This window comes from Peromyscus eremicus, chromosome 1 (genome assembly GCF_949786415.1).
Source record: "Peromyscus eremicus chromosome 1, PerEre_H2_v1, whole genome shotgun sequence".
Taxonomy (NCBI): domain Eukaryota; kingdom Metazoa; phylum Chordata; class Mammalia; order Rodentia; family Cricetidae; genus Peromyscus; species Peromyscus eremicus.
Window position 1 is genome coordinate 186,739,384 of NC_081416.1, and position 18,504 is coordinate 186,757,887.

General features: G+C 40.4%; 1 protein-coding gene across 1 annotated transcript in view; it reads left to right on the forward strand.

The window, feature by feature from the left end:
- LOC131903418 (zinc finger protein 420-like) overlaps positions 1 to 18,504 on the forward strand; it is a 67,031-nt gene that overhangs the window by 27,468 nt on the left and 21,059 nt on the right. The window contains 1 exon segment of the mRNA XM_059253983.1: positions 9,059 to 9,322. Within this exon segment, the coding sequence (XP_059109966.1) occupies positions 9,059 to 9,322 (264 nt within the window).

Genomic DNA, 18,504 nt, shown 5'->3' on the forward strand with positions numbered 1-18,504 from the left:
AGCCTGTTTAGATCACTGGCAAGGAGAGGATTAGAACTGGAGAAATAAGCACTATCTAGCTGGTCTGCATTACTTCAATCTAGCCCTTATCAATTTACCCCTTTTCATGCCAGATCTTAAGAACACCAAATGCTGAGTATGAAGGAAGGTTTTAAAAGAAACATCATGAACCTGGATAGTAACAAAGAAGATAGGCAGCCACAATTTTGGAAGGTAGCAGACACTCCAACACAAAACTCTCAAAACACACAAAGAAAGAATACTGACCGAGGATAAAATGTAGCGTTTGCTAGAAGGCTATATTATCAGCTTGGGTTCATTTTACTCAACCGTTTCCAAACACATGACACAATCACTAGTAGAATGATATGGAGAAAATAGACAGAAATGCTGGGAAAGTTCAATGTCTAACACTTAGTGACAGATAATAAAATCCAACAGAATATTAGTGAGAAAGAAAATTATGAAGAGCATAGAAAACGAATAATGCCCAGCAGCCTAGAGAGTCAACCACACAACAGGAGAAGATGCCCAGTCTTCCCCAACTCCAAGGAACATTCTCCAGTGTGGAAGACTGAGAAAGAGAACAAATTTTCAAATCTATCAAAGATAAATGCTGGACAATTTTATTTTTGTGCCTAACTGGAATTCAAATATCAACAACAGAAAGAAAGTAAAATACGTAAATGGCCAGTGAAAACTGGTACATTACTAGCATGTTCATATTCAAACACGAGACAATATAGAAGGTGAGTATACCATTACACTCAGGCAAAGGACGACATTAAAACAGAACTAGAAAATTAAGCTCCTCTAATGTTAGGAATGGGTCTGAGCATCTCAAAATAATGGTGAGTTAAAAAAATCTTACTTCTGTGGGAGCAAGCATAGCTGTGCCGAGTCCAGCATGCAAACACATTCAGCAAGGGTCCGACAGGACTTCGTTCCTAACTGGAAAGGGGCCAGTGTTTGACTGGTCAGACCTCACCTCACATACTTTTGACAATGGCTAAGATAAAACAACGCAGTTGACAACCTGAACACAGTGTTGAGCACCAAATGAAAATGTTATTTAACATTTTGACCTCAAAAGTATTGTTGACCCTTGAGAAATTTGAAATAATCCCAAGCAGCATAAGTTATATTTTTCTGAGATGGAATTGTGTCTTATTTCAGCTTTTGACAGAAAAGATGACAAATTCTGTTTACATTTCTCACACTTATTTGTACATTTCAAAATGTCTGGTGAAAGCCACGAATGGTAGCGCATGTCTTTAATCCCAGCACTCTGACCAGCCTGGTCTACATAGTGAATTCCAGGTCAGCCAGGGATACTCAGTGAGATCCTACCTCAGAAAAGCATGTCTGAGGGCTGGAGACACGGTTCAGTGGTTAAAGTACTAGCTGCTCTTTCAGAGGACACAGGTTCTATTCCCAGCACCCACATGGCAGCTCACAACCATCTGTAAATCCAGTCCAGGGGGAACATTGACCTTTTCTGGTTTCCGTGAGTACTTCATGCAGAGGGTCCAAAGACATCCATGCAGATAAACACCCAACACATAAAATAAAAATAAATAAATAATTTTATAAAAAGCCCAGTGGAACCATCTGGGGTGATGTTTTCACTTTCTGATTTACGTATAGGAGGAGAAAAAGAAGTATATTTTATTTATCTGGGTTTAGCAGAGGAACCTGAGCTCAATACAGCCTTGGTTTTACAGTGAGTAATCTAACACACTGCTGCCTGCTACCTTAGTTTTTAATGTTACTAATCGTTTGTTCTGTAGTGTTGGTGGTCAAACCCAGGGACCCACAAAACTACATCAGTGCTTTATGACCCATCTACCTCACTAACCCTGTTAGCAATTGTGAAGTCTTTGCTCACAAATACCATCTGCCTTCCTCCTGTATCTACAGTGGAGGCACCAGCCCATGTATCCTTGTAATCAGGAGAAGGCGGGAAGCTGATAATGGAACAGGCAAACTCCTGTTCTGCAAGAATGGAATGGGGCCAGGCTGGAGAGATTGCTGAGAGGTTAAGAGCACTTGAGGCTCTTATCCAAGCACTTAGGTTCAATTCACAGCTCCCACATGGTGACTCATAGCTGCTGTGACTCCAGATCTAGGGATGCAACACCTTCTTCTGACTTCCAGATACACCAGGCATGCATGTGGTTCAAAAACATACAGACATAAAAAAATACATAAAAATTTAAAAGTGAAGGGAATGAGAAGAATTATTGAGGTAAGTGAAGTAAGAGAAGGGACAAGGAATTCGAGAGAGGGAAACCTACTTATTCCCATCTCTCTCTTTCCCTTCCTTCCAGGCTGGCCTCTCACTCCTTACAGAAATTAGAAAGCCATACCTATCGAGACAGCACCATTCTTAAAGAGTTTAAAGAGATCTGGAATAAGGAACCAAGAATGCATGTTAGCACAACAGGCTGCCTGTAATTAAGTCTAGGAATACAGAGAAAGAGGATGCCCGAGCAAACTGAATTGTAAGTCTACCTGCATCAGCAAGCTCTGAGTTTGATTTAGGACCCTCTGCTGGTTTGAATGAGAACGCTGCTCACACTCCACTTTTCCCTTCTGGGCACATTTGCTAAACTTTATTTTGAAGGAGGGATGAAAGAAATAAGAGAAAATCAGAATAGATTTTCTCACTTAATTAGAAGCGCACTGCACTATACAATGCTCCCAGTCTTTTTGGATGAAGTTCTTTCCGAAGAAGACCCACTCAAAAATCCTGTTGGAGAAGGAGTGAATATGACCAGAAAGAAGTACTGCAGGCAGATTATGACGTTTTCCAGATTTGGAACTTCCCACACAGTCTCAGACTTAAGGTGAAAATAGGAAAGTTTAACCAATATCTTCCACATGGTGAACAGTACTAGTTATCTGAAGACATGATAGAGTGTGTCACAGAAGTGGACAGGTGGGTCTGACCTAACAGTACTGGTTTACACTACCCAGCTGTAACCACTGTCAAGTGGGGCCATTTGTGCTTTCTGAACTGAAACAGATTGTCAAGTAATAATCAATTTCTGCTCTCCTAAAACTGTCATAGTAGAAATCATAGCTGTAAAATGCATTTGGGGTCTCCAACATTTCATTTGCAGATCTCTGGGAAATGAGTTCTTCTTTCATTTTCTCTTTTTAATAGGGGATTTTTACTGATTATTTGAGGATTCCAGGCATGTATACAGCAATATTCTTTTGGTACCATTCTGATTACTGCACAGTGTTTTCTTCTCTACTGCTGAATCTCTGACTGAGCGGTTAAAAACATTGAGGCTAATTGTAAGTAAGGTGTTGGAGAAAAGAGAAAGCATGCAGGCCACTAATTGATATTATAAAATGTTGTTCAAGCATTTTTACCAGGAGGTCATAAATGGGAAATGTATCTAAATATACATTAAAGTTTTCATGGCTCATTTTAGATATTTTACAAATTATAAACTTGGGTTTAATTAAATTTGTTTATTTTCTTTTTTATGTGCACAGATGATTTGCCTGCATGTGTGTCTATGCACCACATGACTGCCTGACACCTGTGAATATCAGAAGAGGGATTCACATCCCCTAGAAATGGAGACAGCTTTGACCCCATTTTGTAGGTTCTGTGTATGAAACCTGCATCCTCTTCAAGAACATCAAATGCTACTGACCACTGAGCGATCACTCCAGCCCCCAAACCTAACCAGTAGAGAAACTGGTCAGCAGATGACTCTTCCTTTGTCCCCTTCCATCTTGCACAGCTTCTTTAAACAAACAATAAGTTGTTAAGATTCTTTATCTGAGTGAAAAGGTACTGGTAGTAATATACAATTGCCTTTTGGGAGTGCTGCAAATGAAATACTGTGTGTTTCCCTGGGAATTTTAGGGTATATTCCTAATGTGTCTGGTTTTATAGTATTCGCTCAATACTGCCTTGACTTCAAAGTTGTGTGTTGAAAGGCTTTAGCTTCAGGAAAACCTTCAGTTTGATCTGAAGTGATAGCTCAAGTCACTCATATAGAGTGAAATCAATTGTGACTATTATATTCTCAGAGAGATAAGGAGAATCATGCTCAGAGAACAGGGCTCATGGGCAGAAATTTAGCTACTGAGTTACAAATGCAATTCAGAGGAGAGAAGCAAATCTCAAGCCTGCCCAAACTGGCCCCATTTCAACATTACCAAACCATCAACTGGAAGGAAATGGAGGACTGAAAAACCCCATCTATGCTCTACTCCCAAGTATACCTAATTCAATGCAGAAATAAAAGACATGTGAGGATATCAATATGACATGACACAAAATGCCACAACCCTGTACTTAGGTGAGAGTAAACTCAATGACATACTAAACAAAGAATTCAAAGAATGGTTAGGAGAATGTACCATAAAATAAAAAAGGTACCAATTACTTCCTAGGGGGATTCAGTGAAATTCCAAAAACTTGCATATCTTAAGGAACATATTTATGATGTGACAGAAATTCAATAAAGATAACAAAATAATGGAAAATGAAATGGAAGTGGTGACACATACCTTTAATCCTGGTTTATTGGCCTTTTTTTTGTTTTGATTTTTATCTTTGAGTTTTTGTAATTTTTTTGGTTCTTGGGTTTTTTTGTTTCTTTTTTTAAAGATAAAGAAAACATAATGTTTAGTGCATAGGGAGTTGTAGACTATTTGGATATTTGGTAGGATATAAAATTGATCAAAATATATGGTATGAAAAATATATCAATAAAAGGTAGTAAATGAAAATAAGTTCAAGTCATTAAAGAATGAAATTGAAGATTTCAGAAGATGGAAATATGCTTCATGCTCATGGATTGGTTCAAATAATATAGGAAACATGACCATCCTAATGAAGATAAACAACAGATTAAAATTCCCATCAAAATCCTGACATAATTCTTCATTTTATTTTATTTTATTTTTTTACTTCTGGTGTTTGGTTTTCTCTTTGTAGCCCTGGCTATCCTATAACTCACTTTGTAGACCAGGCTGGCCTTGAACTCAGAGATCTCCCTGCCTCTGCTTCCAGAGTGCTGGAATTAAAGGCGTGCACCACCACTGCCAGACATCTTCACAGATCCTAAAGGAACAATTTTCAGCTTCTTTAGTTTCATGGAAACATGAAAAACCCAGGAAAGTCAAAACAAACCTGAATAATAAAAGAACTGTGGGATATTGCACTACAAAGCTATAGCAATAAAAACACCATGGTATTGGGGGGGGGGGACAGATACGTTGATCAATGGCATAGTTAGTGAGCTAAAAATCAGCTAAAGAATGAAATATTGTTGGGCTCCCTGCTCCAGGGTTTTAGCCCCAAATCCGATGGTTTCTTTGATATGGCATAGGGGGAGACAGAATGAAGTGCTTTGGAGCTTGCAGAAGACAGAAAGAAAGTGTGCTACAAAATTCTGTAAATGACACACATCCTCCAAACTGTGCTGTGTCAGTGAATGACATTGAACTCATGGGTAGATCCTTATGATTCATTGTCTGGGAAACATTTCTTCTCTACACAAAAATGTAGTGATTTACTAGGGAAAAAAACTTTACAAAAGACTGCTTTTCCCTTCACTGCATGGAATACCTTTTCCAAAGTCTCACATCCCATGCTGTAGCTTTAACTCAGGCTGAATCCTTGCCTGATAATCAAAGAGGGCTGGTGTTCTAATCCAGTCATGGCCCAGAATTCCCAACTATAAACTGCTCAGCCTCTCCTTATGCAAATTCTGTGGTTTTGGCTCCCATTTTACACACAAGAAAAACAGTACATGACTGAAATTCCAGGTCTGAAATAGGGTGTCCATCATCAGCTCAGGGATGTTCAGAAATGATTTCATGTCATTGAGCCTTGCTTAGGAATTATTTTGGACACACAAATCAGTCTATAGAGAACTTATTCATGTAAACACTGTTTAGAACATAAAAAAGTTTAATTCCCCCAAGTTGAAAATAACTCCCTTTAGAAATTTTCTTTTGGTGTTTTCATGTTAATGGGCCATCATGAACTTCATTAATTTTTAAAATATAGCATTTTTCTATTTTCCCCTTTTATTGAAAATACTTTGCTCACTGAATATATACTGATTAAAATTTCTCCTCCCTCTACTCCTCCCAGTTCCTCCTGACCTCGCCTCCCATCCAGATGAACTCCCTTTCTGTCTCTCATTAGAAAAGAACAGGTTTCTAAAAGGCAACAGCAAAACATAATGAATCAAGTTATAATAAGCTAAAATAAAACCACCACTTCAAAGCTGGACACGGCAAATTAACCACTACGACAAAAGAGCCCCAATAGAAGGCACAGGAAGTTGAGAGCCACTGGTTCACACACTCAGGAGTCCCATAAAAACACTACACTGAAAGCTACAACATATACACAATGGAACTAATGATTATCCACCTTGGCCCTGTGCTTGGGCCTTCATTCTCTGTGAGTTCATATGATCTTTGCTCAGTTTATTTAGAAATCTTGTTTTTCATGGTGTCGTCCATCCCCTCTGTCTCTTATGCTCCTCCTGCCTCCTCTTCTGTGGGTTACCTGGGCTCTGAGATGTGGGATTTGCGGGAGACAATCCATTTAGAGCTGTGTGTTCCAAGGTCTCTCTCTGCTTAATGTCTGGCTATGAGTCTCTGTATTTGTTCCCACATGCTGCAGGAGAAAGCATCTCTGATGGTGACTGAATAAGGGACAGATTTATGAGTATAGCAGTATACCACTAGGAGTCACTTTGTTGTTGTTGTTTAGACCAGTAGTATTTTGGTTTTACCACAGTCTCTGGATATCTAGTCTCTGGTTCTTGGTCACCAGAGCAGTGTCACGTATGGATTCAGGAACTCTAAAAGAAACCATCACTTCTCCTGATTCATACCACACACCAAAATTACACCAACACGAACTAATTCTAGAGGTTTATAAGCAGCAACAACAATGAAGCAGAAATAAATGCACTCTGTTTAAAAAGAAAACCCTAGAAGCAGATTGGATCCTCACAGAATTTTGGCAGAATTTCAGAGGATAACTGATACTGAAGCTACTTAAAGCATTCCGTGATGTAAGATGGAGGCAAGGATTCCAGATTCAGTATGAAGTTAAAATTACCTGATATCAAACCAGATAAAGTGCAAAAATGAAAATTTTTAACTTTTATTATTATCTTTTTGTCATTTCACATGGTATGCCTTGCTTAGGGCACACTCTGATCCCTTACTACCTACAGTCCTGGCCCATACACATCCTTCTCTCTGTCTCCCTCCCTCTCTATCCCCATCTCTCCCTCTCCCTCATTCCATAACTCTCTCTCATGTTCATTTCTACTCATTTTGCTATTAACCAGGGCCATCTGTGAGGATGTGGGTTTGGAGCTATGTTTTGGAACCTGTTGGGCTTAGAAGAGACACAAGTAAAGACAGTGATTCCCCTTCTCCTAAAATCTCTCCATAGCCACAGTTGAGAACTATAAGGGAGGGGCCCTGTGAGCCTCTCCCCTTCCTAGGCTGATTGTGTCCAGGGCTGGCCTTGACTGAGCCCAGTGCAGGTGAGTACAGTTGCTCTGGGTTACTGATTACAACAGCTGCGTGGAGTCTAGAGCATGACGTGTCCTAGCCCTTCCCATGTTTTCTTATTTCCTTCCCACTGCCCCTTTCCTCAGTATTCCCAGAGCATTGATGGGATAGTGTAACTGAGCTGTTTAAGGCTGTGCCCATTTCAATGGCTTATTTTATGCATCTTGAACAGCCACAAGCTTCTACATTCACCTCTGAGTTTTTGAAAAGAATTTTCTGTGTTTTCCATAAAAGCATCTTCAGAATCCTTCCCAGAAGACCAACTTGTTTCCGTGTTAGCACAAGCACAACATCCCCATCTCACAGCACAGCATGACTTCAGCCCTGGGCTGTTAATGGTCTGACTGACCACTGACTTCCTGAGATACCTATTTCCTTTCTAAACTCTGAGTTACTGAATTGTCTTCCCCCAAGTCAATGTTGCTAATAGTGTAATTCTGGATGTTTGAGTGGCAGTAGTGGAGTTCTGTGAGGGAAGGATTAAGATGGCTTTTTAGTGTCACTTCATTTGTATAGGGATAGTAATCATTATCCAGCTTCCCAGGAAAGCTCTCCAGAGTGAGGTACTGTGTCTAAAATTTAGAATATTTCAAATAAGTGTAGAATATACAGATGGAACTTCTCTTTTACCTTAACTAGTGCTACTTGCATGGAGCATTTTTATTTTAATTCTTTATTTGGGGGGGGCATCCAGCTCCTCTACCTGTCTTCAAGCCTGATATTCTGTCTCCTACCTGATTGATCTCTTTGAGTTATTATTAGGGTTATTGCATTTTTCATTTCCTGTTTTATTTCAGTTTGGATTCGTTTTTCAGTGTTTCTAAGTACTTACCGAATTTAATTTTCATACCCTACAATGTCTTGGAATCCTTCAGGCATTTGCTAGTGTTTTCTTGCCTACGGATCATTTTGTTCCAGTCTTCTTTTGAGTTGATTCACATGCTTTACATGTTTTGACCATTTTGGACATGACTCTAGTTTTTGAGTTCTGTATATTGGATATCATTTAACTATTTTTTCTTAGGGGATACAGATACAGTTTGTGCTTTGAGCCCAGGATGTTTTATCTTAGTTTTAATTTGTTTTGGGAATGAGACTTGAGCATCAGAATTTAGGGTGTTTGTTTTCTTTTGCTGTGTGTTTCACCCAGGAGGCTTGTATTTCAAGATGAGAACTTAGGCGGGATAACTTGTATCTGATGGGGTCAGAGCACAGGGTCAGATACCGGGGTGCAGCGTCCTCCTAGATGCAGTTCTGGTCCAGGCTGGCAGCGAGCATGTGGGGAGGCTGTGCAGAGCGGGTCCAGGGCAGCCTGACAGCTGGAGCTGTGTGGAAGGCAGCCTGAGACCCAGTGGGAGGGGCGGTCCCTGATGGGGCGGGTACACCTGCCTGACCATTGGCCTTTAGGAAAAAAGAAACAGCGGGGTGGACTTAGATAAAAAGTAAGAAAAAGGGCCGGAGGTTGGTGTTTGGAAAGAATCACGTAACCGGAAGCAGCGATGTATTGGGCGGGGCCAAGCGGAGCCGCTTCAGGGAACCAGGCTGAAGGGACAGGAAATTCCACCATTCCGTGTTGGACTCGGGGAATGGCGCGTTACGGGACTGGGTGAGGAAGACCCGGCCGGGTATTCGGAACCTGAAACCTCCCCGGAGCCGCAGTCTCCGCGGGGCGGCCTGGGAAAGTCACCAGTCAGCAGCGCAGTGGCGGGAACCGCAGCCCGGCGGCCCTGGAACCTCCCAGGTCAGAGGAGCTGCGGGGCTGGGACACGGGAGGGGAGAAGGGACCGGGGTGTGCTCGCCGAGGCTGCTCAGAAGGACACAACTTCCAAAATTCTGTTGTGGCCCGGGCGGTGGTGGCACACGCCTTTAATCACAGCACTCGGGAGGCAGAGCCAAGCGGATCTCTGTGAGTTCCAAGGCCAGCCTGGGCTACAGAGTGAGTTCCAGAAAAGGCGCAAAGCTACACAGAGAGACCCTGTCTCGAAAAACCCTAAACAAACAAACAAAAAATTCTGTTGTGGATATTTTTCTGTTGTCGGTAAGGTCGAGATCCTATGAAGTGGGGTGTATCGTGATTTTTTTCTTTTATGGTTGCCAGAATGTTTTCACGAAATAATCTCGTAGAGCATGTCCAGCGTCTGTAGTTTGCAAACGGGTTTTCTTTGATACTGTACCAGATAAGCGCTCCGAGAATTGTAATTCATCCATGGTTTCTTAACTCCCCTGCTGCACTACTTGCCTATTCAATAGAGTGGGCTTTGGCCGGAGGAATTGACTTCCCCAGAGAGCTTTGTAGATATTAGTCATATGAGGAACCTTTGTAGATTTGATTGAATTAGAAAATGTACGTTACAAAGCACCACAGTTATGATTGTAAATATTAACATTTACTGAGCAAAGTTTTACTCGCCATTAATATTCCATCTGAGATGTATGCAGTCTGTTGTAAACACAGAATTCCGAAATATGTCTTCATATGCTTAGTTGTTGATATTACACCTTAGGTCTGATGATAAATGAGGACACGAGTACTTTAAATGTGGTTGAGGAGAAGGTTTATTGTAGGTATGAGGGAGAAAATAGCCAGAGGCATCTGGAAGGGCCCAGAATGAACTGGTCCATGAGAGGGGAGAGAAGAGGAAAGAGAGAAATGAAGAGAAGACAGGAGAGAGGTGGAGGCCAAGAGAGGAACCTGGAGCCTAATGGCCAAAAGAGCACCTAGCAAAAATGTCCGCTTGATATGTTAATGGGTACTTCAGTTAGCCATTTGACAGGAGTATTTTGCCCTCTGACAAGGTCCAGGCAAGCCCCATATACATGCTGTGAGAAGACATTATCAGGCCACACTATTTTTATAGATAGAAAACTCATTAAGATAAACACAATATTAGAAAGCACCTTTTGAATAACTATGCTGGGACACCTTCATCAGAAAAATGTCTCCTTGTTCTAGAAAAGCACTCTGCCCATGCACATGTGACAAACTGTTGTTTTTTATGTCGTGGTCTGTTGACATTCAGTGCTGTGACTGTGGACTTCTTGTAGGAGGAGTGGGAATGCCTGGACCCTGCTCTCACAGCTTTTTTTCAGAGATCTCATCTTGGAGAAGTGCAGCAGTCTGGTTCTGAGGGGCAGAGTAATTTTCTTGCAGTCTCCCTTGCTCGCCCTCAGGGTTCTTGGACAGACCACTCTGCATGTGTGTGAGGTGTGTGTGAATGAGGTTTCACATCCCATAAAGTGAGATCCTCAGAGACAAAGAGACGTTTTTCATGATATTTTCTCTCTTCGTGTTTATCCTTTGGCAGGTGTTACCTTCTTTTGTTTTTGTTCCGTGGAAAGTTCCAGGTGCTTTCTGAAGATTCCCTTTCCCATATGCAAGTCTCACATTGCTCAGTGAGTCCTGCTCACCTGTGAATCAGAACAAAGAACCCTGCATGGTGAAGAGAGAGGAGACAGTAGCAAAGGATCCAGGTGTGTTACAAGGATTGAGGAAGGGGTGGGGTAGGTGTCAAGTGATAGTTGAGACAGGAAGTTGGTTTTGGTAGATTCTGTTTCATTAATGATTATGGAAAATTTCACTGAAAAAAATACTAGATGTTGTAATACGGATTTCCCTTTATTGACTGTGTGTTAAGCAGTCAATTGTTCTCAGTATTTGAAAAGTTGTGAGTCTCTAACATGACTGTTGCTCATTGAAAACAAAGTTTCTTTGACCCAGGCTGAAAGCAGCACCTTGGATATGGGTGTGAACTGAGCCATTTAAAGGCAGGTTGAGTATTTGTACATACAGCAAATATCAGTAGTTTGTGTCTGTGTAGGCCTTGTTACCTTCCTTCCTTATCATTACTTGTGACCAGTACATACCAGGTTCCCAGTACTCCATGTATTTCCTTCTGTGTTGCTGGCCTCATACTGAACCAGAAAACCTTCTGGTATGCATAAAATAGTCTTGCCCCTATGACACCTGTGGGCATGCCTTGCCTGGCAGATTGGGATTATTGCACACAGGATCCAAATCTGGTTATGGCCATTGATAACTGTGTCCTCTGCCCCATCTTGCATAGCAGTTTTTGACAAAATGAATTCTACGACCAGGGAGTCCAAGATACCTGTAGACAGTGTGAGTGGTCTGATCTGAGCTTTCTCAAGAGGGTCCCCTTGCTTTCTGACTCTCCTATTCATGAATTGTTTTGTGAAGTTCATTACAGTTGTAAGACTTCTCTCGGATATTCACATGCTGATGCACAATATGCTTTGAGCTGTGATCCAGGACCTTATATTTAACACACATGTGATTGTTGTGTGTAAAATCAGCACAGTTAAGGATAATAGGGATTGATGCATAAGTAATAGATTCAATAACTGCTGTTTCCTTAAGAAAAGTAAACTAGCAATGCTTAGGAATAGAGTTCTCAGCAGAGGCCCTTTGTGTTTCACTGTCCTTAAATGTAAGCTCAGAAGAACCTCCACTTAACCCACAAGGAACAATAATAAACTTCTGATTCTTAGCTAAACTGCACACCTTTGAGAAGGTCAGTTAAGTAACTGAGGAATAATGAACTCTGTAGAAGGAGCTCTCTGAAGGATCATATGAAAGAAATTTCTCTGTTTTCTTGTGTATGCTTTTGAGACACAGTCATTATATATAGAATTGATCAGCTAAAAACTATGTAACTAACCTGGGCTGTCATCTCACCATCTGTCAACTGACCAGATCCTCTTGCTTCAGCCTCCCTAGTGCAATGATTAAAACCATGCTGTCCCAGGACTAAACATAGAGACCACATCTCAGAAAATAACTAAACAAAAAGAACAATATGCACACAACCATAAGCTCTTTCTGTAATCTAAAAGCTTTCCATTTTTAAAATTAGAAATAGAATAGTTTAATCCAATAGTAAAAACAGCACATTCTGCCGGGCGGTGGTGGCGGCGCACGCCTTTAATCCCAGCACTTGGGAGGCAGAGCCAGGCGGATCTCTGTGAGTTCGAGGCCAGCCTGGGCTACCAAGTGAGTCCCAGGAAAGGCGCAAAGCTACACAGAGAAACCCTGTCTCGAAAAACCAAAAAAAAAAAAAACAAAAAAACAAAAAACAGAACATTCTATGTATACTGCACTGTATTTCCTTGCTCTGAATATTCAGTTTTCTTTGAAGTTCTCATTAAAATATAGATAAGAGGGCTGGAGCGATCAGGCAGTATATAGCATTGCTTACTCTTCCAAAGCACACAGAACATGTAAAGGAAGAACCATGAAAAGGTCATGTTGATAACCAGCATTTCCCTTATTTCTGGGAGTCTCTGGATAGTTCAGGGAGTTTAAACAGGTTCAAAGTAGGTAAATACAAAGGATGAATCAGGAATTCTGTAAGAAGAGCATTCTTACTTACAAAGACTAGATTGCTTTAATTCTTCAACATGACACCCTTGTACAAAGCCCTCTGAGCAGAGTCCAGACAGTCTCATCCTTGAATGTCACCAGACCCTATCATGGAAAATTACCCATTTACGGTGAGCTCCTGGACAAAATGCTTTCTGGTGTAAAAGACATATAAGAAATTAGAGGCACTTTTAGTGATATAAGTGAGGTATGAATATTGGTCAAAGACAAGTTTTCTAAAGGTGTTACAGAGATGACTCAGCAGTTAGGGATACTGGCTTCTTCTTCTAGAGGACCATGGTTTGGTTCCCAGCACCCTAGGGCACCATTCCAGTCCATGAGAACTGATACTCTCTTCTAAACTCTATAGGCAGGGGGCACAGATAGCAGTGACATATTTATTCAGCCAAACATATCCAGTCACATAAAATGAGCATGAAAGTTAATTTTAATAAGAGATATTTTCTAGAATAATCATACTCTGTATTGTTTTTACTATATTCTACATTGTAATATGGTCTCATAATCAGCAAACTTGTAGGGAATATAAGATACACATTATAGATCTAGAGGCAGATATGTACCATTATGAAGAGTATGTTGACATCAATCAGGATCCCAGTGTCACATCTCAGATGCAAAAGTTATTTTGAGCGAAACTTTGCTTTCAAATTTTACAATTGTTAACCTTGATCAAATGTGGACACTGGCTCAATCCTGTCTGCAGCTGGGCCTCATCTGGTTCTACTCTAACATGCCCAGTTGAGATTCTCTGTACCCTTTCCAGAATGAAGAGAATACAGAATGCAGAAGTCATAGAATAAATACAAGTCAAAGAAGTTGTTTGTTGTTGTTTTTACCAGTAAGGACTGTAACTTCAGTGCATATAAACAATGATCCAATCAAGTAATAGAATCAAGTATTTTGTGAAGTTACTTAATAGGAATATTTTGATAATCATGAAGCAAATAGAAAAATCAGCATTTAGCCGGGCGGTGGTGGTGCATGCCTTTAATCCCAGCACTTGGGAGGCAGAGCCAGGCGGATCTCTGTGAGTTCGAGGCCAGCTTGGCCTACCAAGTGAGTTCCAGGAAAGGCGCAAAGCTACACAGAGAAACCCTGTCTCGAAAAACCAAAAAAAAAAAAAAAAAAAAAAAGAAAAATCAGCATTTGACAGCACTAATGTTTTTAAATTTATCTATGACTAGGCACAACGATTACTGATGAATAATGATTTCAAAATTACACGTGTGTTTATACTGCTGAATGTGGAGAATAATATAAATGAATGTACTATATGTCAGTGTGTTCAGATGAAATAGAAAGATCTGTGGTTGAAATGAATGTATTATCTATGTGAGGATTATACTGTCTTTATTAATTTTGAATAGATTGACTCAATTGAAAATTTATAGCTTCACATTTCAACTATTCTTTTCTTTAGTATTGGAGCTCAGTTGTCTAACAGGATTTTAGGTTTCATAAACATAGTATCATTTATGATTTTTTTCTTAATTTTGTAAAAAAATAGGTTAGTTAGCTGCATAACAAATGTGTAGCACAGATGTGAACCTGGTGGCTAGAAAGGTATCTGTGCAATAAGGACATTTGCTGTTTATGCATGGAAACCCAGCTTCATTCTCTTTATATGTAGGGCAGGTCAAGACAGTACCTGACTCCAATGCCAAAGGTTTGGAACCAACTTTAGGGCTCAATGGCCATCATGTAGGCATGCATAGCACAGAAAAACATGCAGGTGAACACTCACATACTTAAATAAAACTATTATTTTAAAGAAATGGAAACCTGTCAATTGCAATAATTGTTCAGAATCTCAACATACATAATCCATAGTTTCAAGAAAAGGAAAAACACAGAGTTGGGAAGCTTTCCAAAGAAAAGGAAAGACTAAAGTCACCAGTTATATTTTGTTTTGGTATTCTCATTTTAAAGGGACATCATGAAATTCATTGATTTTATAAGCTAGCTCTCTTCTTTTTCCCCCCATTTATTAAAAATAGATACTTTTCTCACACAATATATCCTGATTACAGTTTCCTGTCCCTCTACTCCTCCCCGTTCCTCCCCACCTCCTCTCACTTTTGGGTCCACTTTCTGGCTCTCATTAGAAAAGAACAGGCTTTTAGAGGTAATAACAAAGCACAACAAAATTAAATATAATAAGCTAAGATGAAAAACCATCACAATGATGTTGGACAAGGCAAATCAGTAAAAACAAAGGAGTTCCAAGGGCAGGCACAAGAATCAGAGTCCCACTCATTCACACACTCAGGAATCCCATAGAATTACTAAACTTAAAGCTGTTAATCTATACACAGCTGCCTGGTGCCAACCCACGAAGGCTCCGTGCTTGCTGCTTCAGTTTCTGAGTTCATATGATCTTTGCCCAGTTGTTCTCTTGGTATACTCAATCCCCTGTGACTCTTACACTCTTTCTGCATACTTTTTTATGAGGTTCCCTCAGCTCTGAGTAGTGGTAGTCGATGAAGGCATCCAATTTAGAGCTGTGTGTTCCAAAGTCTCTCTGTGTTTTGTCTTGCTGCAGGTCTCTGTATTTGTTCCCAATTGAGGCAAGAGGAAGGTTTTCTGATGGCTGAATAAGGCACAGATCTTTGAGTATAGCAGAACATCATTAGGAGTTGTTTTATTAGTGTTTCTTTTCTTTTTCTCTTTTTAAATTAGACCAGTAGTATTTGGCTTTATCATAGATGTCTGTGCTATCTAGTCTCTGGGTCACCTGAGAAGTGTAGGGTATGGGTTTCATCTAGTAGATTGGACCTTGAGTCAAATTGAACAATGATTGGTTACTCCCAAACTCCAAAAGCTTTCTGCCATCATTGTCTGTAGCTTAAGTTTTCCTGCCTGGCCCACAGTCAGGACAAATTTCTCTGACCTGCCAGTCCCACAGCCCCTCAGACCCAACCAAGTAAACACAGAGACTTATATTGGTTACAAACTGTATGGCCGTGGCAGGCTTCTTGCTAGCTGTTCTTACAGCTTAAATTAATCCATTTCCATTAATCTATACCTTGCCACATGGCTCATGGCTTATCGGCATCTTTACATGCTGTCTTTCATCGTGGCAGCTGGCAGTGTCTCTCTGACTCAGCCTTCCACTTCCCAGCTTTATTCTCCTCCTTGTCCCGCCTACACTTCCTGCCTAGCCAATGGCCAATCAGTGTTTTATTGACCAATCAGCAACACATTTGCCATACAGAACATCCCACAGCAATTGTCCTAGAATATTTTACAGGTAGGACAGATTGTAGATAGAAAGATGTGGTCAATTGTGGCTGGGTTAATGCACATGTTTCTCTTTTGGTAACCTAGGAAGTACTTTCCTGTTCCAACAACACTAGAACATAGTGGTGAATGTTCTATGTAGGCACCAGCTACACCTGTCCATGTTTAATGAGTTGTGTGGGTCTTGTCTTCAGCATTAGTGCCTTGCTGTCACTTTGTGCAGAGCAACCTCTTCTTTTGGCAACAGCGTGGATTATTTGAGGATTTCCATGGGACCCCTTTAGCCAACAACTCAATTGGATGTATCCTAGTCCTGGTACTGGAAACTTTATTTGGCGACTAGAGATGGCCAATTGGGACTCCATCTCCTTTATTATTTGGAGATTACCTTCATATATTTACAAAAGAGCACTTTGCAGTTCTTGTTTTTCTTACAAACATCAGAGGATTGCAAGAGTGCTACATGCAGCCGAGCTGTGGTTTTTTTAAATTGCTTATTGTCAGAATCATTAAGTGTGGCAAGCAATATTATGAAAATAACTCTGACCTTCTAAGAGACTAGAACTTGTTGCTGGACCCCACAGCCAAAGTTAATAATACATCTTGAGGAAATTTGAGACTTAACCATGCTATGCTACTGTGTACTCAGCTTCTTTGTTTACCATGCTTTTAAGAAAACAATGTAAAAATAAACCTTATTTTCCTTGTATTTCTCATGTTGTCAACTGTTATACCCTAAGGTAATGCATAGCTATAACGTTAGGTTATGGGCTTTTCCATGCCCCCAACCAGATAATGCATATGTGTTGTTCGCTCAAAGTAGCAAATACAGAGGCTGAAAGTAACCTTCTAAAATGAATATGACCTGTAGGTATTGACTGATAAACAGTGATGTTTGTAATACTGTTTGTTATCTTGATCAGGTGGTGTCAGTTGGAGCCAGTGACTTAATCCCTTGTAAAACTCTGTTAAAGATTTCAGTAAAGTATCCCATTCCTTCTGCATGTGATTCTTTCTATGCTGTTCAATAAAGACAGAGCACAGAGACTTGTTAGGGTCAGAGAGACACATTCAGACACACACACACACACACACACAGAGACAACAGACTAACACATAGACATATTCACAAAACACTCTTCAGACAGGCAAAGATTCAAATTCATGCAACAGACAGAATGGGAGGGACAGAGATTCAAGTAGAGAATTCCAATCTGGATTCATTCTTAGTTAAATGTTTCCAAGAGAAAATGCTTACATTTCTTTCCTTGACTCAACATGGATGCATCATTGGTGACAAGGTATTAATCACTAATGTGTTTAATCTAAGCCCATATGCAAAATCATTAGCTGGTGACATCATTGATTTACTTTTGCCTATGCAGGGAAACAATAAAATGTACCACAATGTGAAAAAGTGGACCTGTCATCTAAAGGTGCTCATGGGCTCAGAACTCTGTGCTCTACTGACAGACTTCTAGGTCTGGGTTTGTATTTCTGTGGGCTCCCCCTCCTGCAGACCTGGACTGCCTTTTATTTGTCACAATAATGCCAGCACAGCTCGATCCTTAGAACCCACCAGAGAAACATGGTCCTCATTATAATAATGAAAAATTTATTTCTTAGCTAGAATCTGTAAAGAGATCTATGAATTCTAGAGTCTCATTTCTTTAGCCTTGCTGATGGGCATGGGTGCACATATAGAACTGTAGAGAACAACCAGGAGGCCATCTTGGATAAATGGCTAAACAATGTAGCATATATGGTACTTTTATTTCTCGTTTCTTGAGAAAAATCTAGCCTGTTTTCCATAGTGGCCACTCTAGTTTATACTCCCCAAAGCGATGTATAATATTGTTCCTTTCCTTACATTCATGCCAGATTTTGTTATTTATCTTGGTGAAGGCCATCCTGACTGGGTGCAATGGAATCTTAAGGGAGATTTAGTTGCCATCTCCCTGATAGCTGTGTACACTGGACTTTTTAATCAACAGGACTTGAGAAGGACCCCAGCTAGCTGCATATCCTTATCAGCAGATAAGTACATATGAGCATATCTTGTCCCTACTGACTTTAAAGACCTCTAGACAACTGGTTTTGAAACTCCAAAGGAAGTGGCCAAATCTCAATTCATATCCAATACCAATATAACACCACCATGAAATAAATGGATGATTAAGCAGCAACAGCAGTGAAGCAGCAATTCATGCACCCCATTAAAAACAAAAGCCCAGGAGCAGATTGATTCAACACAGAACTCTGTCAAGACTTCATAGAAT